At 36.9% G+C, this 25,713-nt stretch overlaps 5 protein-coding genes across 9 annotated transcripts; 1 reads left to right on the top strand and 4 right to left on the bottom strand.

Annotated features, from left to right (window-relative positions):
- Positions 1-433: 433 nt before the first annotated feature.
- catip (ciliogenesis associated TTC17 interacting protein) lies at positions 434-3,776 on the bottom strand. 3 transcript variants are annotated; one of them, XM_056750888.1, is made up of 9 exons: positions 3,686-3,776; positions 2,402-2,587; positions 2,252-2,307; positions 2,032-2,118; positions 1,612-1,779; positions 1,357-1,481; positions 1,056-1,132; positions 868-956; positions 434-710 (listed from the first exon to the last, which is right to left on the bottom strand). In XM_056750888.1, the coding sequence occupies exons 1-9, from the start codon at positions 3,723-3,725 to the stop codon at positions 489-491; spliced, it is 1,050 nt and encodes a 349-aa protein (XP_056606866.1). In that variant the 5' UTR covers positions 3,726-3,776; the 3' UTR covers positions 434-488. The 3 variants fall into 3 exon arrangements, with proteins under 3 accessions (XP_056606866.1, XP_056606865.1, XP_056606867.1); XM_056750887.1 differs by lacking the exon at positions 3,686-3,776 and adding an exon at positions 3,334-3,679; XM_056750889.1 differs by lacking the exon at positions 3,686-3,776 and adding an exon at positions 3,334-3,679 and having other exon boundaries at positions 1,612-1,680.
- Positions 3,777-4,719: 943 nt separating this feature from the next.
- On the bottom strand, positions 4,720-8,054 carry pnkd (PNKD metallo-beta-lactamase domain containing). Its single transcript, XM_056750446.1, has 9 exons — positions 7,894-8,054; positions 7,396-7,511; positions 7,206-7,318; positions 6,703-6,761; positions 6,455-6,547; positions 6,157-6,323; positions 5,855-5,941; positions 5,659-5,774; positions 4,720-5,472 (listed from the first exon to the last, which is right to left on the bottom strand). The coding sequence occupies exons 1-9, from the start codon at positions 8,052-8,054 to the stop codon at positions 5,299-5,301; spliced, it is 1,086 nt and encodes a 361-aa protein (XP_056606424.1). The 3' UTR covers positions 4,720-5,298.
- A 423-nt stretch (positions 8,055-8,477) lies between these two features.
- On the top strand, positions 8,478-16,819 carry tmbim1a (transmembrane BAX inhibitor motif containing 1a). Of its 3 annotated transcripts, none has more exons than XM_056750444.1 (13): positions 8,478-8,575; positions 8,832-8,876; positions 12,543-12,955; positions 13,631-13,701; positions 13,936-14,000; positions 14,111-14,164; positions 14,317-14,367; positions 14,588-14,627; positions 14,703-14,740; positions 14,876-14,963; positions 15,050-15,145; positions 15,650-15,703; positions 15,833-16,819. In XM_056750444.1, exons 3-13 carry the CDS (start codon positions 12,559-12,561, stop codon positions 15,980-15,982), a joined length of 1,104 nt encoding a protein of 367 aa, XP_056606422.1. In that variant the 5' UTR covers positions 8,478-8,575; positions 8,832-8,876; positions 12,543-12,558; the 3' UTR covers positions 15,983-16,819. The 3 variants fall into 3 exon arrangements, with proteins under 3 accessions (XP_056606422.1, XP_056606421.1, XP_056606423.1); XM_056750445.1 differs by having other exon boundaries at positions 8,527-8,579; XM_056750443.1 differs by having other exon boundaries at positions 8,478-8,876.
- Positions 16,586-18,123, bottom strand: si:ch73-71c20.5 (DUF4748 domain-containing protein). Its single transcript, XM_056750448.1, has 3 exons — positions 18,049-18,123; positions 17,340-17,619; positions 16,586-17,247 (listed from the first exon to the last, which is right to left on the bottom strand). The coding sequence occupies exons 1-3, from the start codon at positions 18,089-18,091 to the stop codon at positions 17,088-17,090; spliced, it is 483 nt and encodes a 160-aa protein (XP_056606426.1). The 5' UTR covers positions 18,092-18,123; the 3' UTR covers positions 16,586-17,087.
- A 574-nt stretch (positions 18,124-18,697) lies between these two features.
- On the bottom strand, positions 18,698-25,089 carry mcm6 (minichromosome maintenance complex component 6). Its single transcript, XM_056750627.1, has 17 exons — positions 24,881-25,089; positions 24,424-24,570; positions 23,610-23,720; positions 23,231-23,480; positions 22,928-23,093; positions 22,676-22,821; positions 22,444-22,594; positions 22,192-22,333; positions 21,620-21,761; positions 21,160-21,267; positions 20,884-21,039; positions 20,590-20,718; positions 20,285-20,446; positions 20,046-20,175; positions 19,636-19,809; positions 19,221-19,360; positions 18,698-19,110 (listed from the first exon to the last, which is right to left on the bottom strand). Exons 1-17 carry the CDS (start codon positions 24,979-24,981, stop codon positions 18,988-18,990), a joined length of 2,478 nt encoding a protein of 825 aa, XP_056606605.1. The 5' UTR covers positions 24,982-25,089; the 3' UTR covers positions 18,698-18,987.
- Positions 25,090-25,713: the final 624 nt, after the last annotated feature.

Genomic DNA, 25,713 nt, shown 5'->3' with positions numbered 1-25,713 from the left:
CCATAATGCGCAGAACTTTGGGCTTATGATTTCTTTAAGGAGTTGAGTGCATGTGAAAGCCATCGCGTATTATATATTGTACTAGGAAAACTTGGGATTTCCTTATGTTGCCTTGTTGGAAGGTTTGTAATTTGACAATATATTGTAGATTGTACGCAGTTAGATTAATGTTAATAAACAATGGAAAAAAGCTAGCTTTCACCAGTTTCTCTGACTAATCTTAATATGACAGGCATGAGCAACCAAACTACATTCCCCATAATTCTGGGTAGCAGCGCACGCGTTAGTTTAGGTTGATTTATTATGTTAACGCTTAAAACATTTCTGTATTGGTCTTCCGACCAAAACTCGCAATGTATCTAATTATCTAATCATCCTAATGCAACGACATGTATTCACCAAATACTTACTACTTAAATAAAACTTTACTGGAAAGGCTGCAAGGGGGAAAAACTTTATTTAAAATCTCTGGTACAAAAACGTTGTGGTTAGGGTTTGTTATCCAGCACTTCTGGAAATGTTGGGTTTGGTGACTCTTTACAGGGATTTCCTGGGGGACTTTGAGAAGCAAAGGGTGCAAAGAAGTCACGAGCAAATGAGAAGACATCTGATGGTTTCCTCAACAGCAGGAATTGGAGGAAATCCGCCATTAAAGCTTTTAGTTCCGGGTGCTGTCTGATGTGGGAGGTGTAATCTGCTTTGAGTTCCTCCTGTTTTGGAAATAAAAGCCAAAGGAAGCGCTATATATTGCATAGTGTACAAATGTTGTAGGTATAACATGTAGATGTGAAAACACAATGTTTTTGGTTGTGATTTTTAATGTGTAAAATATTTATGTGATCAGTGTATATGAATAGACACACACACCTTTCTGTCAAGAAACTTTGAGTAAAGTTCCATGTCTTCTTCCCAAATGAGTGGCTTCTTCTCAAACACAGGAATCTGTTTTTTGTCCACTGAAAAAGCAAATCTCATTTACATACATATTGTTTAGATGTATAAGAAAAACTTATGATCACAGAGGAGCAGACTGCATAATGATAAAGTCTTCAAACCTCCATCTAGCAAGAGAGGCAAATGCAGTAGCTTCATCATTGCGGGTGAACCCAATTGTACTCTGCTTACTAGATGCCTATATGAAAAGTTCATGTTTTAGGAAAAGTCAGAGTCACCATGAAATCATAAACTATTGTTATTTAATCTTATTGCAGAAACCGTTATATTCAGATATAGTACAACATTCTAAAGAAAATACTACACCAACGTTTCATGATATTTAAGGAATGTTTTGAATTTAATACAAGTTAGACTTAAAAATGAAACCTGCAGTATTTCTTTAAGATAAGGGTGTCCTACCCCTCAGGCAGAAAGAAGCAATGCCAAGTTGAAGAGGTGTCTTTTGCAGAAAACACAGTTCTTTCTATTCCAAATGTGTTGACCAGTTCTTCACAAATCTTCTGTTTCTTCCACCCGAGTGCTCTCTGAATCAAACAAAGTTTATCACTGTTAAAACGACATTGAAGCCTGGCAAATATTACAAAAACACACTCATATGGTGGGGGAACGAAATACAGGACTTTCTTGAAATACAGGCAAGCTCAAAGGACTTACATAGGTTGACTTCGATATCACCGAATCTGCATCAAATGATAGAAATGTCATGTTTTCTGGAACAATCTTCTGCAGAGAAAGTATGCGCAGGATCAGGAAGTTGGAAGCCTCGGATACAAGGCCTGTTAAAGAGCTCAATGGAAATGTGTGGGTTTGCGTCTTCACTCCCTATAGATTCAGTTAAAGGAAAGGCGATATTGCATTATTGAGACAAACTTTCAAACGTGACAAGATATATTGACATAGTATAAACAAGAATAGAGTTTTTAATGTAATAAATTCATTTAGATCATGCATTAATCATTAATGGTTAAAAGGCAGTTTTAGCAGGTGTGGATCACAATCTCTATTTTAAATTGACAAAAAAATCTATTACATCTTTTGCACAGAATTACTCAAAATGATTGGAATGAAACTTACCTCCTTCTCTGATATAGTCCTGTTTACCATAAGCTGATCATCTTGTCTAACCATATGTACCTTCCTATCCAGCATCTTATGTTCCAGCTGAAACATTAACAAACTGTGATATTACATTTTATTTTACACTTAAATAAGGGTAAAAGCATATTAAATATGCCTATTGGGCCTATTGGCAAATGTAATGAATTGTACTTTTTTTTTTACAAGAAAAACATACCTTTACATATTCATGTTGATTTTCTTCCAATATCTCAAGCCTTTCAGATATATAAGCTGTCAACAGAAAAAAAAACGTCTGAAACAACATCTGCATCGTACATTATTAAATAAATAGTAAAGTGGAATGTAATAAGAGAGGTCATCTCACCCACAATTGATGTGCCGCAAGGGACTTCATCAATCACACCATGACTGCTGGCATGAAGGAGAAAGCAGAGCTCTTCATTGCAGCTCGCCCTACTGACACTCACAGAGAAATCTCCCAGTTCTCTGCCCGAATCTGACACGGTCACCAGTGAATCCGCAAAAACACATTTCTCCACATCCCTGGGTGCTGACAGTGAGAGTAGTCAAGTTAATTATAATCATATCTAATCATATATTGTCCTTCCCTTGCTTTTCCTGCTCAAAAACAACAAAAAACCTTAGAAAACATATGAAGAGTTAAGATAACTCAAAACGATTTTTATATGATATCATGTTTTTTTGTGTAAGTTAGCTTAATTTTTTTAGTTATTATGGCTCAAATCAAAACAAACCAATTGCAGTTGGATTGATGTTAGTTGGAATGCACAATAAAAAACATATTTTTTTAAACTGAGTTTAATTTGGGAAATAAGTTCTTCATATGTAGGCTAGCAACACACTTTTTATCATACATCACACCTTTAAACTCTTCTGGAATAAGGCCCAGATATACAGAGTACATAGGGAAATTTGCAATGGTAATGATGGTAAACAGCTTTTGGTTCATAATGGTTTTATAGTGAAGCTTAGAATTGGTATTGTATTTCCTCAGGGTAAAACAATTCACCACTGTAGATGATAAAAAAGATGTTTTTATAAAAGACATTAAATGTCACTAAACTCACATACGGCTGGCAATACGTTATCATTAAAGAAAATAGTTAAACAAATGACACATATATAAGAAAATAACGCTTTATTGAAAGCAGTGCCCTTTGACGCCATTAAAAGATGGTCCCGACCCTAAAATAGCATCTCGGACTCGGGCAAACTTAAATCGTTTTATTTAGAAAAGTAATTTGCTTAATGTCACTCATGTGTGAAATTACTTACAGATGTTTTTAATAAACTCAATAGCATTAACTGAAGCTTTCGGCTCTTCTGTTTCGATCGGAGTTGTTTCGCTGTCCCCCATGTGTGTCGGAAAGTCCAGAATAAACGATATCTTCAAAGCATATAATTTCGTCGTTTAAGGTCGTATGAACTAGTTACCTTTTTCTGTTGACTATAATATTGTTTTTCGGTATACCGTCCTAACACTGTTTAACAGCAAAACAACGGAATCAGTTGATATACGTTCCCAAGTTTAAAAACGGCACAATTGATCTTACACGACAGAAACCGCATGAAAGCTTTAAAACCATTATGTTTCTGCTCTATGAATGTTTTGTTTTATGCCCCATACTTATTAGCATCTTTGGTTTCCACGGTAACGATGCTGTCATGTGCCGTAAACCGACTAGACGCGGTGCACGCAAAAGTCTTAAAGGGATAGTTCACCCCAAAATATTTGTATTTACTCACCTTCGAGTTGTTCCAAATCTGTATATATTGTTTTGATGAACACAGAGAAAGATATTTGGAAGAATGCTTATTACCAAACAGTTAATGGGTGACCGTGACAATTGTAGTAGGAACAATTAATACACTTTTTTTTTTAATGCACCACAAAATAAGTTATTTTGACGAATGTAGGACAGCAAATATTTCTGGGGCACTTTTGAATACCCGTATATTTTTCCTACTATGGTTGTCAATGGGGTCCAAGATCTGTTGGGTTGCAAGCTCCGCCCAAATATCTTTCTCTGTGTTCAAGAACTTTTTACAGGTTAGGAACAACTAGAGAGTGAGTTATTCATGACAAGATTTTTCATTTTTGGGTGAACTATCCCCAAAGGCCCCAATGAAATCAACATAATTTTTTCGCTTTCACAGGTAGTTTAAATGTTGTATATAAACTAGTATGCTTCATAACAAAGATACAATATTAGACTTCAAAACATACAAAATAACGAAATTTCCTGACATCATTCTGCAGCTTCTAATGGCTACTAAATTTGGACTAGAAATATTTTTTGGCCACGTATGTATAAAATATGTTTTTAAGATGGAACGTAAACATCAAATTACTTGTTTGGTATATGTTTCCACAGGATATGGAGCCTTTGCAATGATTAATGCTTAAAAGCCACCTGTTGTTCAATACAAAGGAAAAGTGTCCCTCCTTGCATTCAGGTCATTTAACAAAAATGGAAAAAAAAAGCTGCATTGCATGCTGATGCCGCCATCTTAGAAGGATTTCTTTTTGCCAGTGCTATTTTTTTGGCACTTGCCTGTTTGTTGCTTTGTTTAATTGAAGCTCTGGAATTTTAATGGAGAAAATTCATTCAAAACACAATAAATGATGCTGCGTGTTCTAAGGCACTTCAGACAAGTATGGATGAATTACGATTTATTATCACAAAACGATGATAAATATCAGTGCTTGTAGTACCATATGTATTCCAAAAGTTGGTAGTTCAAATGTGGGATTCACTGCACATTTTCAACACTCAGGGTTTATCCCCACAGAAATTAACTATGGTTTCAAAACAGTCATCTTTTGTAAAACCACGGTTACTATAAATTTAGTTTCACTAGAGTAACCATAGTTTAATCATGGCATTAGTTATTAAACTATGGTGATACCAACTGAAATGAATCCTTCAACAACAGGGCACCTACACTTAATGTAGATAATAAAATACTGGTTTGCTGTCCAAAGGGGATCAACAAGATAACACTACTTAACTATAGAAATGTAAAACTTCAGACAACTTCAGTCTATCAAATCTTTTGAAATGTTTTTGTATAAAAAATAATGCCCAAGTCTTCCTTACTATACACTCTTGCTATACATTTAACTTTTGTGTTTTTAATTTAAAGTGATCTGATGCACTTAAATATAGTGATTACAACATGTTTAGCTTTGAATGGTTACAGTGGTTACTACTTTTTAATATCAGTAGATCAAAAGTCTTATCGGCCCTTATAAATGTCCTTGCGTCTGCGCAACTCCTCGAAAACACGGGCGCGGTAGGAAGTCCAGTCTTCATCTTGCTTCTGCTGTAGGCCCAGAGCCCGGTGGAGATCCTGGGCGTGGCTTCGTAGGAAAGGATTGTACTGTTTCTCCTCTGCCAGAGTGGATGGACACTGCATAAAGAGATGGGAAAACTGAACCTTTTACTGCGCATCAAGAGCACAAGAGTTTTAACAGACAGGATATATACTATCAGTATGACAGCTCACTTTTAAACTCTAAATCGAGATTAGCTTGTAAAAATATCACAACAGATGCAACTGATGTCTATTTTTTCACAGCAGACTGGGCCTTCTTACCGTGCAAAATCTCTGCCCCCTCTGTTGCAGCACCCACTGTAACTTCTGCTCCCGCACCACATTATTGGGCTCCACCTCAGCAGCAAACAACAAATTAGCTTCTGCATACTCGTGTCCTGCATAAATAAAGACCTGCATAAACAGTCTTTTCAGAATTCACACCCTTGTACTAAAAGTGTGGACTGCGTTCTCTTACCAGGCCAAAGCAGAGTGTTATCATTTAGTGATCCCACTGTGTCCAGAGATGACAACATTGTTAAGGCATTACCCTCAAACATTCTCCCTACAAGGCAATGGAAATGAGTCAGAGCTTAGAATAGAACTAGCGGGATTCAAGAATGCTACATTCCTGTTTGATATACTTTGATGTGCTCAGATGTACACAAATTGTCAAATTTTTTCAGCAGGTTACAATAACACTACAAATAATTTAAACAGAAGGAAACATCTGCACTACTTTAAAGATAAGTGCCGGTTACAAATAATGCAAACACTCACCACATCCGGAGAGGAACACCAGGTCCCCTGAAAATAGGCTGCTGGGGCCACCGATCGCCCGGCCATCAAGCAGGTAGATCATGTGACCCACTGTGTGCCCAGGAGTGAAAAAGGCCCTGAACTGGAGCTGAGTGCCGAAACCTATTGTGTCTTTGTCTGAGAGTGGACTGAATAATCCAGAAAAAACATACATCTAAATGATCTGCTGCATATTAAGCATGCTTTCAAGCGTTCGGTAAAATTATTATACTTCATTATTATAATTCAAAGCATATAACATATAGATATAAGCACTGACTGTGTAAGTCCTGGAATGTTGTCCATAGCACTCCCATACACTCGGCAGGAACTGTAGCGTCTCTTCAAAGCCCTGTTCCCTCCACTGTGGTCCCTTATTAGGAAAAAATAAATAAAGAAAATACATTCGGATTCAATTTGCTTATTTAGACAACAAGTAAACACCTCATTTAGCCAATCCATTCATAGTTCTGCATTCACAAAACTGATAAAAGGCAAGGAGCAATATTTTCAGATTCTTTTCCTCACCAGTGTTTGTGTGTGCAGAGAACAGCTTGCAACGTCACTCCCTCTTCTTCTAGGCATGCCTGTGTGGGTGTAAAATCACACCATAATACTACAGCTGTGGTTAAATGTCACATAATATAAGACGTTTGTGAGATGATGTCAAATAAGGCATCGCTTTGTGTAACTTAATATTTAGATTATGACAAAACCTCCCTAAAACCTAACACTGACTGACCACAATATTACTCATCCATTGATGAAAAACAAGTCGACACACCTCACAATGACTAATGTCTACTTTCGAGCCTTAAAGACCCTGGATTGGAGATCTTTTTAATTATTACGATTGATTTCCAATGAAAATAACCAAATGAAAATGACTCCAGCTTTGGCGGTCAAGTAAACCAGTGTGGAAAGGGAAGCATTTCCACTAGACCACTTGTGGCTTGGCAATTTGACTTTGCGAGTCAAGGAATCCAGCTAAACCATTTCCGAAACCACAGCAAGGTTGCTTTAAACCAAACCTGAACCGGCTGGGGGTCGGCAGGGTCCACCACAACTGCCAGATTCGATGCCGTGTCAATGACCACATAGCTGTAGTTGTCTGATAGGATAGGTACTGGTATTATTTTGATACCTGTCGAATACAAGAACCTATATTAGGTACAGGAAATCAATGGTGAAATGTATGATAGAATAGGTATTTCTGCTCACCGTTTATTGTAGTGGGTTGAGTTCTGGAATGGCCGGAGGGGTATCGCTCTCTTGCTTTCCTTATCTGCCTCTTATGGAACATATACCCGAGTTGGGTCCGTGTATAAAGAGAGTACCTGTGTGCATTTTAAAAGCAATCCTTAATCAAAATAAAAGTTGACTATGAATTTATTATTGTAACACTTGGTGTAAAAGCTTTAATACAAGCAGAATTTGTATAACAAGTTCACTAGTTAGATATCAAACATTATATAGGATCTTATTAGTGAAATCACAGTTAAGATACAGATACTGAGCACTTATGTTCATGTAAGTGACAACTGGGATGTATTTTTCATCATTAATGGGGACAAAACACGTGAATCAGTTGCAGGTGCTAAATGTAAAGTAGAAATATGTTCACATTTCAATTCAAATGTTAAACTATTCGTTTGAACCGCAACAAAACATGAAAGCAAAAAAGGAATTTAATAAAAACAACAAAAATGTGCCACTTACGCTATCCAGAAGAGTGGTTTCTCTGTGCGAGCCATTAGTTCAGCGATTCGAGTTTTTTTCCATGGAGTTTTTCGGGCACAATTAATAACACGGCAAATGAACACACCTCCACACACCGAAGCAACGCAAAGCAAATACACAGTCCAGTCTGGAAGCGCCATTACTGTGGGCGTGTTGAAGATGACGAAACGAAAAAGGACAGCAACGATTGGCCAGAAGCAAAACTCGCCGTAAAATGTGTGGCTTCTAACAAGTGCTTTTCAACGCACATTGTATTTCCACTCAAACACGTCAATTTTTTTTATTAATACAGCATCATTAGCAAACGATTTGGAAAAGTATATTTTTATATTTGAAAAGAATATTATAATAATTGTATAGGTAAACAGATGGTGTTTCGTATTTATTCCCTTTTAACTATTAGAATCTTTAATTTTTTAACAGAGTGAAGATTCTATTTCATTATTTGTATAGTATTTTCAGCCATAATGAAGGAACTCGTTCTAGGTTGGCCAATAATAAGACTTGAATTCCGCCACCTAGTGGTAGAAAACGAAAGCGACCACACACACACACTTCCCGCTTGTTCTGGGAACACAAATATGTAGCTTGGGTGGGTCTAGTTCAACACATCCTTACAGGCTGCTTACATTTCTAAGGAAGCGATTCACAACGAAAGCAAGTTAGTAGGGATATTTTTAATCATTTTAATTTCAGATACTTGATAAACGCAGACATGTTCTTATAAATTTGGCTCTTTAAACTCCACCTGCTGGTTAATGCGGACAAGTATATTGACGTCATAGCTTGACTGCTAGCTTACATTAGTTGGGCAGGCATTTGAAGAACCGAAGCTGGAACAGGGTGTTGACACTCGTGTTTTTATTTTAACAAACTCATTCTGAAGGTTATTCATCGCTAACGTTTCTTTCTTCAAGATCCGACATCGTCATACAAAGTTTCTGGATATTAGACACCGCGTGGTAAGAGCACTTTTGTTATATTTTAACATAACTCTTCTTTGCTCTCGTATGGCATAGGACACTATTTCTTTGTTACTATGGGAATGACAGTACTCATTCAAACACTTAGAAAACCAAAATGTTCTGACAGTACAGCATTTCTAATACTAGGGTAAACCGCTGTAACTTGGTTGGTTAGTGACGTCTTAAAATAAATACAATTTTAAGTCAAAAAATACAGAGAAGTTGTTTTAGAAGACATTTTATAAGGGGAGTGACGACAAAACGTAGGAAATTTGTCACTCTGTTTAGCATAGCATGACGTCTTTATTTTATAATAATAAACTTTCAACTTAATTCAATAAATAACATTTATATTTAAAAAAATTACATTGTAATGTAGAAGTATGAGAGTTGGAATTTCGTAAAGTACCCTCCTGCTCCTCTAGGATGGGCTGGTCGTTTGTGGCCAATGCCCCAAAACTAGTCAAGTTTGTGCCTAGTCAATGCACTTGTTTGTATTGGCAAAAAAATATTGTTTATACAGACAATTCGTATTATAAGTTTAATATTAAACTTTTTTAATTCACAGTGTTTGATCAAAGGCACATTGGTAAACATTTTAACCTAAACTGTACAACATTTGTAGAACGTGGTTGATTGTGTAACATTTTGTCCACGTTTCTCATCCATCATGGTGCACCAGTGAGAAAAGTGGGGAAAAGTGTGCTTTGTTTTAAGGTTGCTTAGTAAAGTACATAATGATATAACAGTGTGCAGTGTGTTTGACTCATATTGGCCGTTTGAAACCGAAATAGGAATGGCTACATTACTTTCCATTCTTGCATTGCATTACACAGCTGATTCTCTGCACATGTTTTTGTTAGTATGTGAAGAGACGATTGACTTCTAGTCATAATCCACATAGCAACAAAAACAGGGAGGGACAGTTACAGAAGGAAACTCTTAAATATGTTGTTTTTCTGCTTTGCAAATACGAAGTGAACATAAACTTGACTTTGCGTTGTTTGTCACATGACCTGCAGTTTTGTTTGTTTATATAACAATAGACTATGACTCAGAGTAGTTGCTCTGTGAATTTGTCACTCTTATGTAATCTAGGAAAACACTTACTTTCTTAAAATGTTAGGGCACGTTTACCCGGGTTACCAGTGGTTATGAGTTACATGTTCATGCTGACCTTACAGTGTGTGTGTGTGTGGTTTATGTCTGTTTGACAACAGGAAGTACTGATTCCGTACTACAAAAATGAGGGTAACTTGTTAAAAAATTGTCAAAATTCTAAATCTGTCTTTCTAAGATAAACGTAGGAAAACTTGGTCGCTGAGGAAATACTGTGTGTATTCACTTTACTCACTGTAACGCCTTTCATAGGTTGTGTCTGCGTGACTGTTTCCAGGAAGACTACGTTTGGTGGGAGATTTTTGCAGCACTTACTATTTGAGAGTAGTGAAAGTGTGAGCCATTATATGTCTGCTGCAAAGTCTTGGTAAGGCAAGTCAGTTTAGTGGCAAAACCCTAGGGACAGATATTTTCAATCAGATTTATACCTTCTCTTTAAAGGAAAAGTTTACCTTCAAAATGAAAATTCAGTCATTATTTACTTGCCCTCTTGTCATTTCAAACCTGTATGACTTTCTTTCTCCTGCAGAACACAAAAGAAGGTATTCTGAAAAACCATTGGTCCCCATTGACTTGCATTGGTTTTGTGTCCATATAATAGAATTCAATGGCGACCAACGTTTTTTTGGTTACCAGCATCTTTCAAAATAGCTTCCTTTGTGTTTTGCAGACGAAAGAAAATCACACAAGTTTAAAATGGCTGCAAAGTGATTAAATGATGGCACAATTTTCATTTTGAAGATTGATTATTTCTTGAACAGAATGGATGTTGAACTACATGTCATTTTTTACTAGGGGTCTATGGATAGACTCACTGCATGATACTGGGTTCACGATCACAATAGTACAACAATGTCTTGAACAAAATATAAAAGCTGAAATTCAAATAACAGATTCATTTCCAAAGGATTAACAATTTGTGAAATTTGTTATCAATTTGATTTGGGCGATTTCGGATTTACGCATGTGACATTTTGCGTTATGCGTGTAACACATAACTCTCTGAGAATGTATTTGTAAAACAATGTATTGAACTGTTTATTTTGACTAAATCCCTGTTGATAAAGTCAGAACAATATCAGAATTTCTGTTAATTAAAATGCACAAACCAGAAGCAAAAATATCCAACAAATGAAGACGAGATGGCTCATAGAACATAAAATAGTTGTTATATTTTAATTTTCCTGTGCCCATTTTTGTGGAATATTGACCGTAATGGAAGTGACAATTCTAAAAGCAACACTTACTTGACTATGAAAAACCATGCTTAAAAGATACAAATCCGTGAGAAAGACATGGGTATTTAAACCACTAAATGTTAAAAGGGTGATGTAAAACTGTTTCATGAATTCTAACTTCTTAACAATGTTAAAAATGCTGGCTTCTCATGCTTAACATGTTCAACTTGTTGTGCTTCTGTGCTCGATACATTCCCCCAAGGTTAGTATAGGTTTTTTGGAAAGTTTTCTTTTGAACATGAAAAACTGTAACGTAACAACTTAATCTTAGTCCCTTATAGAAAGGGTATGCATTGACGTCACTTTCCCACGGGAACAAAATGTTGGGACACACTACCCTGGGTGGCAAAACACCCAGCAAAATGGCGAAAGAGAATAGGAGAAACAAAGAAACAGGATTAAAACGCAAAACTATTGTATTGTCCTGATATTGTAAGCATAGCAGTCATTTGCTGCGTGTTTTGTGAGCACGCTCTTGCTTGAAAGAAAAAGACCGCCCGCGTATCAACCAATGAGTGATTGGAAAACAGGAAGTGTACGGTTTTCTGTCAACTGGTCACTTGTTTACATCCTGAACCGGCCGAACCCTGCATAGTGGGTTTCTATTAATGATACTGAAGTTTTTGGGGTAAAAGAATAAAAGATGTTTGACATGTATCAGGAAGAGGGGTACTATGACAGTGTACCAGGGTCGGTAAAAGACAATCTTTTCATGAGTTGTCAAATAGTGTACATATTTTGATCATTATACAATTTTTTGCTTAAAAGTTACAGTTGGGCCCACACGGAATCGGAGCTCGCAGAGCTCTGCAGAAATAAACACATGCCGTTCTTTAAGTTATATACACTCCCTTGCTTTTACAAAATGATGCTTTGATCTGTCAGAATTTATTAAAGCACTCCCAGTTCTGACGTTAAAATCCATTAGACAAACCATCAGCGCAGTAAACAGGCGAACAGTCTGCAGATTTCTTCCAGGCATGGCTATAGTACTCTGTATTTGAAAGAATGGATCAAAGTGTTATTCCAGGCCAAGGACTAGAATGTGTTTGAAAAGACACTGTAGCTAGAACTTTAGGGTCATTACGGTATTATTTTGGACTGAATAGAGTTTGCTGTTGTTTGGAACTGGTATCTTACAGATCAGCCAAACATTTTTTTAAATGATGTACAATAGCATTTACTTATGTAAAGTAGCAGAATGAAAAGCGTATTTTAAAGTAAATTTTTGTTGTGGTGGAAACCTTAACTTGGGGATGTACAGTAGTTGCACAAATGATCCGAATGTCTTTGTCTTCTCTGCCAGGATTTATTGAAGCACAATGTCCAGGTCTGATTTTCCTCCGGGTTACGATGAATCCCGGCTGCTCTCCAACCCTGATCCTCGGAGTGGTTTCCCTCCTTCTAACCCTCCGTATGGCTTCGACTCATATGGGGGACCACCGCCTTATCCGCAGCCCAACACATACCCAGGACAACCTGGAGGGAACCCCCCGCAGCCCAACACATACCCAGGACAACCTGGAGGATACCCCCCGCAGCCCAACAACGCTTATCCAGGACAACCTGGAGGATACCCCCCGCAGCCCAACACTGCTTACGCAGGACAACCTGGAGGATACCCCCCGCAGCCCAATAACGCTTACCCAGGACAACGAGGAGGATTCCCCCCGCCATTTATCCCTCCCATGCCAATCCCTGTTATTTCCAACGATTCGGGTATAATTACAACTGATTCTAGTAAATACAAACTGGAATCATACACTGGAATCAAACGCCAACCTGCCACATTTAATATCGCCATAAGTTTTAGTTAAAGGGGTCATATGGTGCAAATACGTGTTTTTAAATCGTAATACACATTAGTTACATCTAAAACAAACAATAATATTCGTTTTAGCCGTGACATATGACCCCTTTAGTTATTAAGTCACTATTATTCCTAACTAGAGTGAAAAAATTAAATATGTGAATTAGGGCTGTCAAACGATTAATCGCATCCAGAATAAAAGTTTGTGTTTACATGATATATGTCAATGTACTCTGCATATTAATTTTGTATTTATAAATACAAACACGTACACATGAATACGTATTTAGGAAATATTTACATGTATTTATTTATATTTACCTATAATTGGTATTATATATATAAATGTTTATAAAATAAATGAATGTATGTGTATGCGTTAATAAATACAAAATTATTATGGACCGTACACCGATATATATTATATAAGCATTTTCTGGATGCAATTAATAGTTTGACAGCCCTTATGTGAATATTTGATGTCTCCCTCAGCTGTACAGTATGTTATGAGAGTCAGTCAAACTCATGAATATGTCAGTTCAGAAGGCCTTTAGTCTTGACTAAAAGATGTTACACTGTTACAGATGACAATGAAGGATTTACCAGCGCAGAAGGATGGGACACTACTCGTATCCGACACACGTTTATACGGAAAGTAAGGAACAACTCCTCTTACATCAGAATAAGATTTAGTTCTATACACGGTTTCAGCAGAAACAACATAAACAAACGATATGTGGACCAAACTTAACTTCCAGTAGACCTCCGCAAAGAATCAATAACTGTTGAGATTTCATTTTATACAATTAATAAACAATCTTAGTCCCTTATTTAACGTACCTTAGTTTAAACGTACCGTTGTATGATTTCGAATGGATGTGTCTTACAGGTTTACCTGATCCTCGCTGTACAGCTTCTCATCACATTCGGAATCGTGTCTATTTTCACGTTTGTGTAAGTCTCTGTGTTCTGACTGTTATTACGTAATCTTATTTGTTGTCACAGAAAAACTTTTGAATTATGCAGGTAGACTTTAATCAGATTATTTTGTTTTGTTCATCCAGGGAATCTGTAGCAGGGTTTGTGAGAAAAAACCCAGCAATTTACTGGACTTCATAGTAAGAACAAGGCATTTATCTAAAATACACATTTGACAATATTGAACAGTGGTGGTAGTAGTCATGTTAGTCAGAGTAAAAAATAATACAAAAGTAAAGTGGATGTATATGGCACCTGGAACAGTGTAATTGAATGGTGAAATGTTTTTCAGTGCTGTCTACTTTATCACACATATGGTGTTGGTTTGCTGTAAGGGACCCAGGTGAGATTCTTCCATTGTCGGAACCAGCTTCATAGCAGCTCTAGTAAAAATAACAGATGGGGATATTTTGTACCATTTGGTTTCGCTAATATGAATTAATACACATCAAAATTAAACCAAAACCAAGGTAAAACTAAAGCTGCCATGAACGTAACACAAACATGTGATTTAATGCAAACAATTTGGCTTTAAAATTTGTTCTGCTATACATTTTGTTTAGGAGACGTTTCCCGTGGAACTTGATCCTCTTGACCATTTTTGTGAGTCCGTTTCTGAGGCAATGTTGACCAAAGGTGTAATAGAAATGCTTATTGTATTTTTTATTCTTCTTTCAGACATTGGCATTGTCATACATGACTGGGGCAGTAGCAAGGTAATGCATCTGTTTTAGATTGCGCCTTTGTACCTTAAAGTTGTGTTTTAACAAGGAAGTGGAGTAAAATAGCTTAAGATTTTAAAAGTAATGCACATTATATTTACATATGTTTTATGATTTTTAAAATTCTAGTTACTATAGTACTAAAGCAGTATTCCTCGCCCTGGGAATCACTGCTGTGGTGTGCATTGCTGTGACCGTGTTCTGCTTCCAGACTAAGGTAGAGTCACATTTACTATATATAACAGCACCATGTTTAGCCTGTACCCCAAGACCTCGTATCATGCTTTTCCATCCTTCTAATAGGTGGATTTTACCAAATGTGCTGGACTTTTCACCGTGCTTGGAATCGTGGTGTTTGTGACCGGCATTATCACAGCTATCGTGCTGTCATTCAAATATGTGAGCAGTTTTTATCAAGCCACTTTCATTTACATAGTACTATTTCTTTGCTTATAGTATGTCAAAGGGATAGTCCACCGAAAAATGAAAATTCTGTCATCATTTAGTCGCCCTCGAGTGTCCAAAACTGTTTAAAAGTCTTTTTTTCTGTTGAATACAAAAGAAGATATTTTAAAGAATGTTGGAAACTAAATAGTTCTGGCTTCTGGGGCACTATTGACTACCATAGTAGTTTTATTTCCTACTATGGAAGTATATAATGCCCCAGATCTGTTGGGCTACAAACATTCTTCTAAATATCTTTCTTAGTGTTCAGCAGAACAACGAAACTTACACAGGTTTGCAACTTGAAGTTGAGGAAACGATGATAGAATTTTCATTTTCCCCATTTAATGCCTTAAATCCACAGTTTGCGTGCAAAATGTGACTGGCAAGAAAGTGGTAAGGGAGGGAAGTGTATTCACAGGTGTTCACAGTAACTATTATAACCTTTTACTATTTCAGATCCCATGGCTTCACATGTTGTATGCAGGTATAGGGGCCATTGCATTTACTCTGGTACGTGTATAAATCAAACACAATTACAAGCTGCAATTTGTCTTATATTCCTTGAATGTATCTATTCAAGCACAATGTTGTTTCATCTCTTTTTATTCATCTCTGTATATCTTTTATTTTTTTTACTAGTTTCTGGCATATCACACCCAGCTGCTCATTGGCAACAGGAAACACTCTATCGGACCAGAGGAATATGTTTTTGCTGCTCTCTCGCTTTATGTTGACATTATCCAGATCTTCCTCTTCCTTCTGCAAATCATCGGATTTGCAGAGAGATAGTAGCTTCAAGCTGGCCGGCCGGCCTGTGTTGTCATAATAGCTTCGTTTTTATGCACTATGCAATGTCTTCTCAGTCCAGTCATGGACTGGAACATGTACTCAAATAATTAAACTCTACTGAACTTAGAACATGATACTGCTCAATTGTTATTAGCTGTTAAGGGATGAATACAGTGTCCATTGAGTATTCTAACTGTATGCTTACATTCTCATCAAATAAGGGATTTGTATGTGATGTGTTCCATCATTTTGTGTCAAAAGTCAAAATATGCCATTATAGAAGAAACATTAGTTTGGCATCGTATAGATGCACAGTGTTCATTGTAGTATGACATCACTCATGTTGCCTATTTGATTCGATCACCCTCCTGTTAAAACATCCAAGATTTGACAGGAAAACATGGATCACTTTAGAGGGGTACTCAAAATAATGGAGTATTATATACAGAAGTGGATCTGTATTATGTAAACCTCTACTGTATAGTCATGGTTATAGCTTTTCTGCTGTGTACATAGATCTATTATTTCATCTAGAACTTTTTAATACATATGTAACTCGCAAACATCCATATATTTATATAAAAGTATATCAGATCACAGTGCTTGAGATTTTTCTTTACTTTATTCATTTGATACTACTATGTGGTGCCTCTGTTTGTTTAGTTTCAAATACACGCCGTAAATACAATAAAATAGTATTAACAACATAAATGGAATATTACATTATGCTGTTTTTTTTTCAAGTGCCTTTGTCATATTGTTGAAGAATGGCTTCAATTTAAAATGTATCATTGTTATTTTGGGAATGGTCATATTAAACATTGCATAAAACACATATTTGATGGTTGCACGTCAGTTTTTATTATATTAATGTTCAACCATACTAAATTCAAACATGCTGCAATGACATCAAAGTCTCATTTTCAGACAGAAAGATTTAATCTTACAACCAACAATTTGTTTCCAACTCCTGGTCAAAGGTCTATCATCATCATACAAACCAGCTTTCAAAGTCTTTGTTTTATAATGTATCCACAGCAACCCAACCATAAGTGCTCAATAAAAAGGCATTTTTCAGCACAGTAGTCATTTGTAACAGATGCTTTCACTCCACCCTGGTGGCAAGTTTATATCGCTCTGTGTCGTAATCTCCCTCATTGGATTTTTTCATTCTCTGTCTGATTTTCAGCTGCTTCAGTCGGTTCTTGTCCACCTGTCTCTTTGCCAGAATAAAGCCAATAACTCCAGTGGGCATGCCAATCATCCTATGAGAAAACATTTTAGTATAGTATCAGAATAATCAACTGCTTAGTATTTATATACTAAAATTCAATCGTCCATTGCAGGCAGGGTTTACCACGCATATCCAATCTTCATCATTGGATTTTTGGCCTTTCTTTTTGGAATGTATTCAGGCCGGTTATCATCTTCATCTTCTTCATTCTCCTCTTCTTTCCTTTGTTGCTCTGTCTTGGATTCATGTTCTTTTGGGTTCTGTGTCTTGCTGGTAGTATGTAAGCAGAAATGCCTGCAGTGTAGAGCTCTGCTATGTAAAACATTCTGCAATCCGATATGAGAAATCTTACTCTTAAAGGGAGATGCTATCCATAATGTCCTTATTGACAGCTGATGCAATCCTGTCCAAAAACGATTAAGATAGAAAAAAGTCATGTTTATACATTGAATGTTGAACAAAAGACACATGTATGTTTTTTTATTTGAATAAATTAATACAAACACGTAGACACACAGGACTGCAGATAAAACTATAACTCTAAACGAAAAATATGTTTGTCCATATGTATACTCAGCCATATGTATAAATGGTGCCTTACAATGTAGTACTTGATATTATATTATTACTTTATGAATATGTCCCCATACAAACTGAAATGTCAAGTAAATGAAATTTCGCTTCCCTATAAATGCCACCATAACAGTATTTTTTCATTAGTAGCGGTAATTATACAAGATAATTCAATAGAAAACGGAATATTTTCTAAACATTTTGATGATACATATCACTATATAAAAAAACTAAAGTTTTGCAAATGGTTCTGAAATACCTTCAAAAGCCGACCTCATCAGATTCATGCAGGGCGCCGCCATCTTTGTTGTGTAAAGAAGCGAGCGTGCGTCATCGCCGGGTCATTTTGGATCAAGTGGATAGGTGCCGCGCTATGTGCCTGACAGGATTATTAATCCACTTAAAACACAGCCAATCAGATGTAGATATTCAAAACCCTCCAGAATACAGATTTGGAGGCATGAGTGATTATCAAAAGGGTATTTTGATATATTAAGCACATGGTGATGTTCTCTGTAAACACGCTTAGCATTTTTTGTGTTCTGGATGCTGATACCAGCATTGAATGCTGATGTCCCTATCAAATTACACTTAATACTTATATCTATATTTTATTAATGCATCTATTCTCTTAAGATTTTTACTGATTCTACAGAATGCTTGTTCGTGTTTCATAGTCAACATGACATTGCTAATCATGTTACACTTGTTTGTTCATTTGTGGCTTTACAGTTTGTATAAAATAACTGTGAACATATCAATTTTACACTTTTCATTTAAATAGTTTTCACAAAACTCTGCATAAAATACTTTCTTCTCATTGTTGTGTATTTTACATGGTGTAGACATTACAGATTGCCTTTGCACTGCTTGAATGCTTTATCAATTACAGAGCTACACAAACCAGGTAAACATCTGTATTTACTTTATTGCATCATGAACGTTTCTGACAATATCCTTTCACAAAACATGCAAAACATTTTATGCCTTTTTAAAATATACCTAAACACGAAAAACATTATTTACAATTTTTGAAAAGGTCACAATTTAAAAATGAAGGTAAAATGAATTTGAGATTAAAATGAAGGATTAACCAATTTACACAAAGAACCAGACCAGTTTTCACATCACATCCGACATCCCATATCTAAAAATGAGTACGCTGATTTAAACTGTATGTACAGCATCAAAAGATGATCTAGTCGTCAAACGTGTAATTGGGGTTGACCACAAGAGTAACATCCGCCTCCTGAGATTCTTTTCCACTGGACTCAACAGAACCCTTCAATCCAGACTGTGTGAGCTCAATCAGAATATAATCCTGATAAAGAGAAAAATCGTTTTTGTTAAAGAACTTTGTGTAGTCTCCATAGCTTTAAACTCAAACATTCAAAAATATTCATTTATAACACGAAACAACGATTTCCTTACACAATGAACCAGTCTGTGGATGACTTTGTCTATCATTGCCTTCTTATTCATGAGTTCCATTTCTGAATCAATCTCTGATTCAATTTCCTTCAGGTACCAGTTCACGACTGCACTCTTCTTAAGTGCAGCCTCGTCTTCAGCTGAGAGAAACCACAAGACACAAATCACTGAGCGTGTTTATAATAACTTGCAATATATATATTTTTAATATACTATATGTATGTTTCACTTTAAATTGATCTATTTATAAATGTAATAAACTATAATCTATTTAACTTGGAAAACACGAATAAACAATATCTTAAATAGAAAAATCAAATATTTGGTTCATATTTACATACTAACATTTACACTGAAAATGTCTCAATTTAGAAAAATTACATTGAGTTGATAAAAAGGGGCTCTAAACGCTTACCTTCCTCAGATCGGCGTAGGTGTAGCACCAACAGGTTGGAAATCCGCTTGTAGTCGGCAAACGATATGCGGAGTGAAGGTTTACCGTTTTCTCCATTGACTGCTTGACTGTTAGTACCGTTTGTGTGCTCGTGACCGTTTACTTCTCCGTTTACGCCATTAGGAACATCATGTCCTGAAAACCACAACCGGTGTGTTTACAAACATACTAAGCAGGTGTAAAAATGTATATGGCAAAGTGTCTTGAAACCTTGGTTCCCACCAAACGTTTTGACTTTATCTTTTGGATTTATTTAAATTTCCAATATAAAAAAAATATAATATGTAAAACTGTGTTTTTATCAGGTCAAAAAAAGAGTAAGTTTAGAAAAAACAACACAGAAAACCCAGAAAAATAAAGGATGACTCTACCATTCAGCTGTTCTTCTTCCTCTTCCATGGCCTCCTCTTCCTCCTGATCCAGATTAATATCAGGGGTCTCGACCCTAATGATGGATTTATTCAGAAGTCTGAACGCTTCCTTTACATGCTTTGGTTGAACCTAAAGGAGAAAAAATACAGATTTCTATCACATTGCATTATAGGTATGTTTCTCTTACTAATCTTATTTCGTCTTGTCGGTAATATTGATGATGTTCTCTCATACACACCTCATCACAGCAGTGCATCCTGGCCATGCTCTCAGAGAGCCGGATCAAGCTCTCCAGCTGGCGGACGGTGATCCTCCAGGCTGATTTAGTAACTCCAGAACCATCTCTCTGTCTCAGACGCTTATACTGCTCAACGATGAATTCCTCAGACTCCTTTGAGATCTGATACCACACACAGAGCAAGGAACAGGTAAAGAAAGGTATAATGTACAAACAGCTAATGGTTTTCCTAAAATATTTTACTGTACAATTAAAACTCTGTTCCAGGCAGAATAGGAAGATGTGCTGATATTGCTGTCATTCACCTTTGGTTTGAACTGCCGGGCAAAGAGCAGATATCTTCGGATCTCATCCAGACTGTAGACACGCTCCACAGAATTCTCGATCCTGGAGTGAAGGTCAACAATACGTCTGGCTATGGCATAGTCGGTGACCTGAGGTGAAAGACATAAGCATTTATCATCAATCTACAAACATCCTAATAAAGTGATTTTTACTTTTGGGTGAACTATCGCTCTAAGTTCAAACTCATCTTAATAAATTATTATTAACTTTTAGCTCGGAAACATCTAGTAAAAACACACGTGCACATATTGTACCTCATTACAATCGTCCACCAGGATGAAGAAGAGATCGAAGCGGGACATGATGGGTGCTGACAGGTTGATGTTCTGTTTGAGAGATTTGGTGCGGTCGTAGCGTCCGCTCACCGGATTCGCTGCAGCCAAGATGGAAGTGCGAGCATTCAGAGTGGCCTGAAAAGATCGAATGTTCAATGAAGTAAAAAATGACCATCTCACACATCTATTCATAAACAATCTGTTGGTGGAAACTTTTCAGAAATTAAAGTTAACATTTTGACCTTTGACTCTCACCTTCACTCCAGCTTTGGTGATGGAGATGGTCTGCTGCTCCATGGCCTCATGGATGGCCACCTGGTCTCTGGTTTCCATCTTATCAAACTCATCAATACAGCAAACACCCTGAGGATAACAGTATATTTTTACATTTGGCAGACGTTTTTTTATTAACTCCTCCTGCAATTTATGGGCATCACTTGAGGTTTTAGATGTTGTATAGGGTCACGGTTAAAGCTAACTCTGGATCGGAATTTTTTATTTTTATTAATTTATGCGATGACTTTTAATTCAAATTCTCACAATAACTACAATATATTACTTTTTCTTAACTCAAGAACAGGTAGCCCCTCACTTAATTTTAAATACTTCCAAATAAAACAAACATTTCAGGTACCACCACAAAACACACAGCCCCCAAAATATGTTGGTGTCGCTGTGTATTTTTAAGGATGATCACATTGTGTGCTAGACTCACATTATCGGCCAACATGAGGGCTCCGGCCTCAATGACGAACTCGTGCGATTCCTCGTCTCTCACCACAGCAGCCGTGAGCCCGGCCGCGCTGGAAGCTTTACCGCTGGTGTACACTGCCCGCGGACTGAATTCCTCCACGTGCCTGAAATAAGACCCAAAACATGAGAACAGATCATTTTAGACCAACACCTAAACCCAAAATGTAAATTCTGTCATGAATTATTCAGCCTCAAATTATTTCAAACCTATATGAATTTCTTTGTCTTGTTGAACAAAAAAATGTATTTGAAAGAACAGAATATAATAATTCTTTCTCCTAAGGTAGTCAATGGTGCCCCAGAAATCTCAGTCGATAGCATTCTGATAAATATCTTTCTTTCTGTTCAACCAAACAAAGAAACTTTGGGGTTGAGTAATTCATGACAGAAGTTTCATTTTTGGGTGAACTATCCCTTTAAAAGTTACATATTCCTTCACTACTTCTACTATTTATGATTAAACCTTTAAAATAAAAGACAAATGTCAACAGCTCTGTAATAATACCACTCCTGTTCTTTAGAAGCTGAACTCACTTTAGAAACTGGCTTTTGGCTGTGCTGGGGTCTCCAACGATGCAGACATTGATGTCACCTCTCAGAGACGTGCCCTCCATAGTGGTTTTAGGAACACCTCCGAACAGCATGAGCAGAATTCCTCGCTTTACTTCATCGTTACCTGAGAAAGTAAATCTTGTTAGACTATCATATACATTAATGACACTCTATACTAATGGATATATACTAACGGTCACAAAATAAAACAGATTGTTGTTTGTTGCGACTGACCATGAATGGTAGGGAAGAGGCTGGTGCAGAGGTTGTGGTAGAGATTCTTGTCTTGGCTCATCTCAAACACCTTCTCCCACTCCTGCACTGACATCTGGTTCTTGATGCTTTCTGCAGTCTGATCCTCATCTCGGAGCTCCTTACCGCCAAACTTCAAACAGGCATAATCCGTTTAAAATCAATGAAAGTGCGATTGAACGCATCATAAACTTTGTACTGCTCAAATTCTTACTCTGGGATTGGTTGGGGCTACGTTGCACGCCAAGAAGGCCAGTCGGTAACTGAGTTCTCTGACGCCCAGCGCTTTCAGTCCACGTACGCCTTCATTCTCATAACCTTGTGCTCCAGCTGTCCTGGAGCTGGTCTCAGCACGCAGACCTGGAACAAACACATGTCGTCATTTTTAACTTTTATTTGATAGTTGAAGGCGAGAGGAAGTAAACGTATCGGTGAAGGTTCAGAGATGCACACGAGAGGTGTGTACCTGGTGTGGCCAGCTGGGATACATCAGGCACGACGATGAGAGAGCCAATGAAGTCACATTTATCACCGGCCTGTGCTGACTCCACAGCCTCCGCTCGAAGAATCACCTCCATACTGCGCGGTATAGACCCTCTGGGAAGTTCTGCCTGCGTCTCCTGTATCCGCACCTGGTGTCAGCATATGATAAAGACAGTTTAATGTGTGATAGTAAAACCATAATCTAACAAACGCACTATATAAACTGATGACATATGAGGGAATGTTAACATAGGAAATAAAATTCACTTTTAAGTATCTGCCATACCTTCTGAAAATCGACGAACTTAGATTTGTTCGTATCAAGGAGAAAGCGTCTACGGTTGTTGCACACCGGGTTGCGGCAGATGCTCGGCTGCGTGTATTTAAACTGTTGCTCTACATCTTTTATCATTCCCTGACAGTCCAGACACAAGAAGGTCCCGCTCACCAGCTCAGGGTGAACAGGGTGAGTACGGACCACCTGACCGCTGATCCGCACCAGCGAGCCTACCTTCAGAGCGGTCAACTCACGGATCCTGCAAAGACCCAAAACAAAAATAAGATGAGTAGGAGGAGATGTTTGTGTTAAAAATGTTTAAGTTCGAAATTATTACACTACATAAAAAACTAAATGTTTTGTCATTGTTACACTATTTTGTCCTTACTTGTGTCTGGTTGGTAGATCCTGGAAGGCAACATAGAATTCTTTGGCGACAGGAACCTTGCCATGATCTCGAGCAAAGCTACGGACAGCTCGGCACAGATAGGGGTAAAGTCTAAGAAAAAATATGTTAGATATTTATGTATCTTCAAAAAAAAGTATTTCTATTACATGTGCAATACGTATCCATTTTATATATACCATATGTATATCATATGTTTCTTAACATTCCATAAGGTTTCAGTAAAATATAAGACACTTAAAAACGAACAAAATCACATTAATACGTTAGTGTTTTCGGTGATGTCATACATTACTATACGTATGCTAAAATTAAAAACAACTGAAAGTGATAATTGATGTTTCTGTCATCATTTTTAAACCTTTATGACTTTCTTTCTTCCACAGAAAGCAGAGGAAGATATTTTGAAGAAAGTTGGTAACCTAACAGCACTTGCCCCCATTCACTTCTATTGTATGGACACATTAATTCACATACATTTATTCATTTGGCAGACGCTTTTATCCAGAGTGACTTAGAAGTAGGAGAGCATATACACATTTGCAACTGAATGAGGGCCAGTTAACGACATTCTTCAAAATATCTCATTTTGTGCTCTGCGGAAGAAACAAAGTAATAAAGGTTTGAAATGTCAAGAGGGTGAGTAAATAATGACAGAATTTTTATTTTTGGGTGAACTATTATTGTAAGTACATCCCTTTTCATCAGTTCTGCATAGTACAGTATGATATGCAAATAATGCAAAAAAGCAATGCATGAAAACCATGATGAGGTTTTGGTCTGTATTGATTGACACCTGTAGAACTCCTCCTGGATGGCGGTGGCCAGTTCTTGATTAAATCCCTCCAGATCTGTATAACTGACCACGAGTGTATTCCTCTCGGGCCGGATCAACTCTTCTGCGTCCCGCAGGTATTTCACCTCCCCATCGCTATTCTGAAACCTGCGGAACGATACACACACAAATTCATGTAAAATACAAATTACAACTAAAAATGAATACAAAATTATAACATACGCAAAATATAATATCTGGGTTTTACAGTAACGTTAATGCATGCGTGTTCATATTCTAGTGACTAAATATGTGTGCTTTGATATTTAAATGAAATCATCCAAGTAAAACATTTGGAAAAGCTATGAATGTTTATAACATTATAATTTATATTTGATATATATATATAGTTACATTTGAAATGTTATCGTTTAACTGGAATTAGTCGTGAACAACAAGATGCAACGCATTTACTCACTCTTCCAAAAAAGCCTGGAATAATTTCTGACACTTTTCCGCCAGTTCGTCCTTCATCATCTGACCAGCATGTTGATCCACTCCGGGTTCCATAAGATCCATTTTTTCAAATCACTTGTTATTACAAAGTTATTACAATACCGTGTCGTCCGGTAGACAAAGCCACACGAGTTCCTGCAGAAGTTTTCGCGCGGAATGCTGTACCATGTGATTCTTTTCCCGCCACCGCGAACCAATCAAATGGTTGCATTTCGGTGCAGCGGCTACAATTCGTCCCTAGTAACCACTAATTTTTGAGTGACGTTTTAGGGGTGTGGCGTCATGTTTGTGGATAGTTTCATATTCACGAGATGTGTTTATCTAAATAAAAATAAACATTTGATGTCGAATAAATATTGTTGTTATACAGTAGAAAGGCGGTTATTCTTAAACAGTGGTTGACCAAAAAAAACCGAGTCTCTAACCGATCACAATATGATCAAACCACCAGACACGAAATGATATATAGCAATAGTCTGCGATTATGGGTCTTTATCTTATATATTTAACAACTGTCTCCAAGTGTCCCCCTGAGAAAATATTTTTTTATAAGAGATACGCGAATGATATTATCTCCCTGCAGATTGATAAAGCAGCTCGTTAGCATGATTATCAAGATAGAATAAAACGGTTTCCGTATGGTTTACACTACAAAAGTCATTTGAGTGAAATGTCATCAAAAATATAATTGTGCCAACATTGTAGTGTTTTGATTCAAATAAACAAACAATTAAATGGCATTTTATTATATAAAATGTTTTTAAAATGGATGACTTTTAGTGAAGAGTAAAAAGC

The sequence above is a fragment of the Triplophysa dalaica genome, chromosome 6 (assembly GCF_015846415.1).
Source record: "Triplophysa dalaica isolate WHDGS20190420 chromosome 6, ASM1584641v1, whole genome shotgun sequence".
Lineage (NCBI taxonomy): Eukaryota > Metazoa > Chordata > Actinopteri > Cypriniformes > Nemacheilidae > Triplophysa > Triplophysa dalaica.
This window is presented reverse-complemented; position numbering and strand designations above follow the sequence as displayed.

Excerpts from the sequence above, each read along its gene's own strand:
- pnkd (XM_056750446.1), bottom strand. The coding sequence starts at position 8,054 with ATGGCGCTTCCAGACTGGACTGTGTATTTGCTTTGCGTTGCTTCGGTG. Across the intron at positions 7,319-7,395 it reads TCAACCCACTACAATAAACG|GTATCAAAATAATACCAGTA; the intron begins GTGAGCAGAAAT and ends TGTATTCGACAG. Across the intron at positions 6,762-7,205 it reads CCGACCCCCAGCCGGTTCAG|GCATGCCTAGAAGAAGAGGG; the intron begins GTTTGGTTTAAA and ends ACACCCACACAG.
- catip (XM_056750887.1), bottom strand. The coding sequence starts at position 3,415 with ATGGGGGACAGCGAAACAACTCCGATCGAAACAGAAGAGCCGAAAGCT. Across the intron at positions 2,588-3,333 it reads TGAGTTTATTAAAAACATCT|CACCCAGGGATGTGGAGAAA; the intron begins GTAAGTAATTTC and ends TCTCACTGTCAG. Across the intron at positions 711-867 it reads CAAAGTTTCTTGACAGAAAG|GAGGAACTCAAAGCAGATTA; the intron begins GTGTGTGTGTCT and ends TTTCCAAAACAG.
- tmbim1a (XM_056750444.1), top strand. The coding sequence starts at position 12,559 with ATGTCCAGGTCTGATTTTCCTCCGGGTTACGATGAATCCCGGCTGCTC. Across the intron at positions 14,001-14,110 it reads GTGTCTATTTTCACGTTTGT|GGAATCTGTAGCAGGGTTTG; the intron begins GTAAGTCTCTGT and ends TTGTTCATCCAG. Across the intron at positions 15,704-15,832 it reads GGGCCATTGCATTTACTCTG|TTTCTGGCATATCACACCCA; the intron begins GTACGTGTATAA and ends TTTTTTTACTAG.
- mcm6 (XM_056750627.1), bottom strand. The coding sequence starts at position 24,981 with ATGGATCTTATGGAACCCGGAGTGGATCAACATGCTGGTCAGATGATG. Across the intron at positions 23,721-24,423 it reads ATCCAGGAGGAGTTCTACAG|ACTTTACCCCTATCTGTGCC; the intron begins GTGTCAATCAAT and ends ATTTTTTCTTAG. Across the intron at positions 20,447-20,589 it reads CCCGGCAGTTCAAACCAAAG|ATCTCAAAGGAGTCTGAGGA; the intron begins GTGAATGACAGC and ends GTGTGGTATCAG.
- si:ch73-71c20.5 (XM_056750448.1), bottom strand. The coding sequence starts at position 18,091 with ATGGCGGCGCCCTGCATGAATCTGATGAGGTCGGCTTTTGAAG. Across the intron at positions 17,620-18,048 it reads GATGAGGTCGGCTTTTGAAG|GATTGCATCAGCTGTCAATA; the intron begins GTATTTCAGAAC and ends GTTTTTGGACAG. Across the intron at positions 17,248-17,339 it reads ATGAAGATTGGATATGCGTG|GATGATTGGCATGCCCACTG; the intron begins GTAAACCCTGCC and ends GTTTTCTCATAG.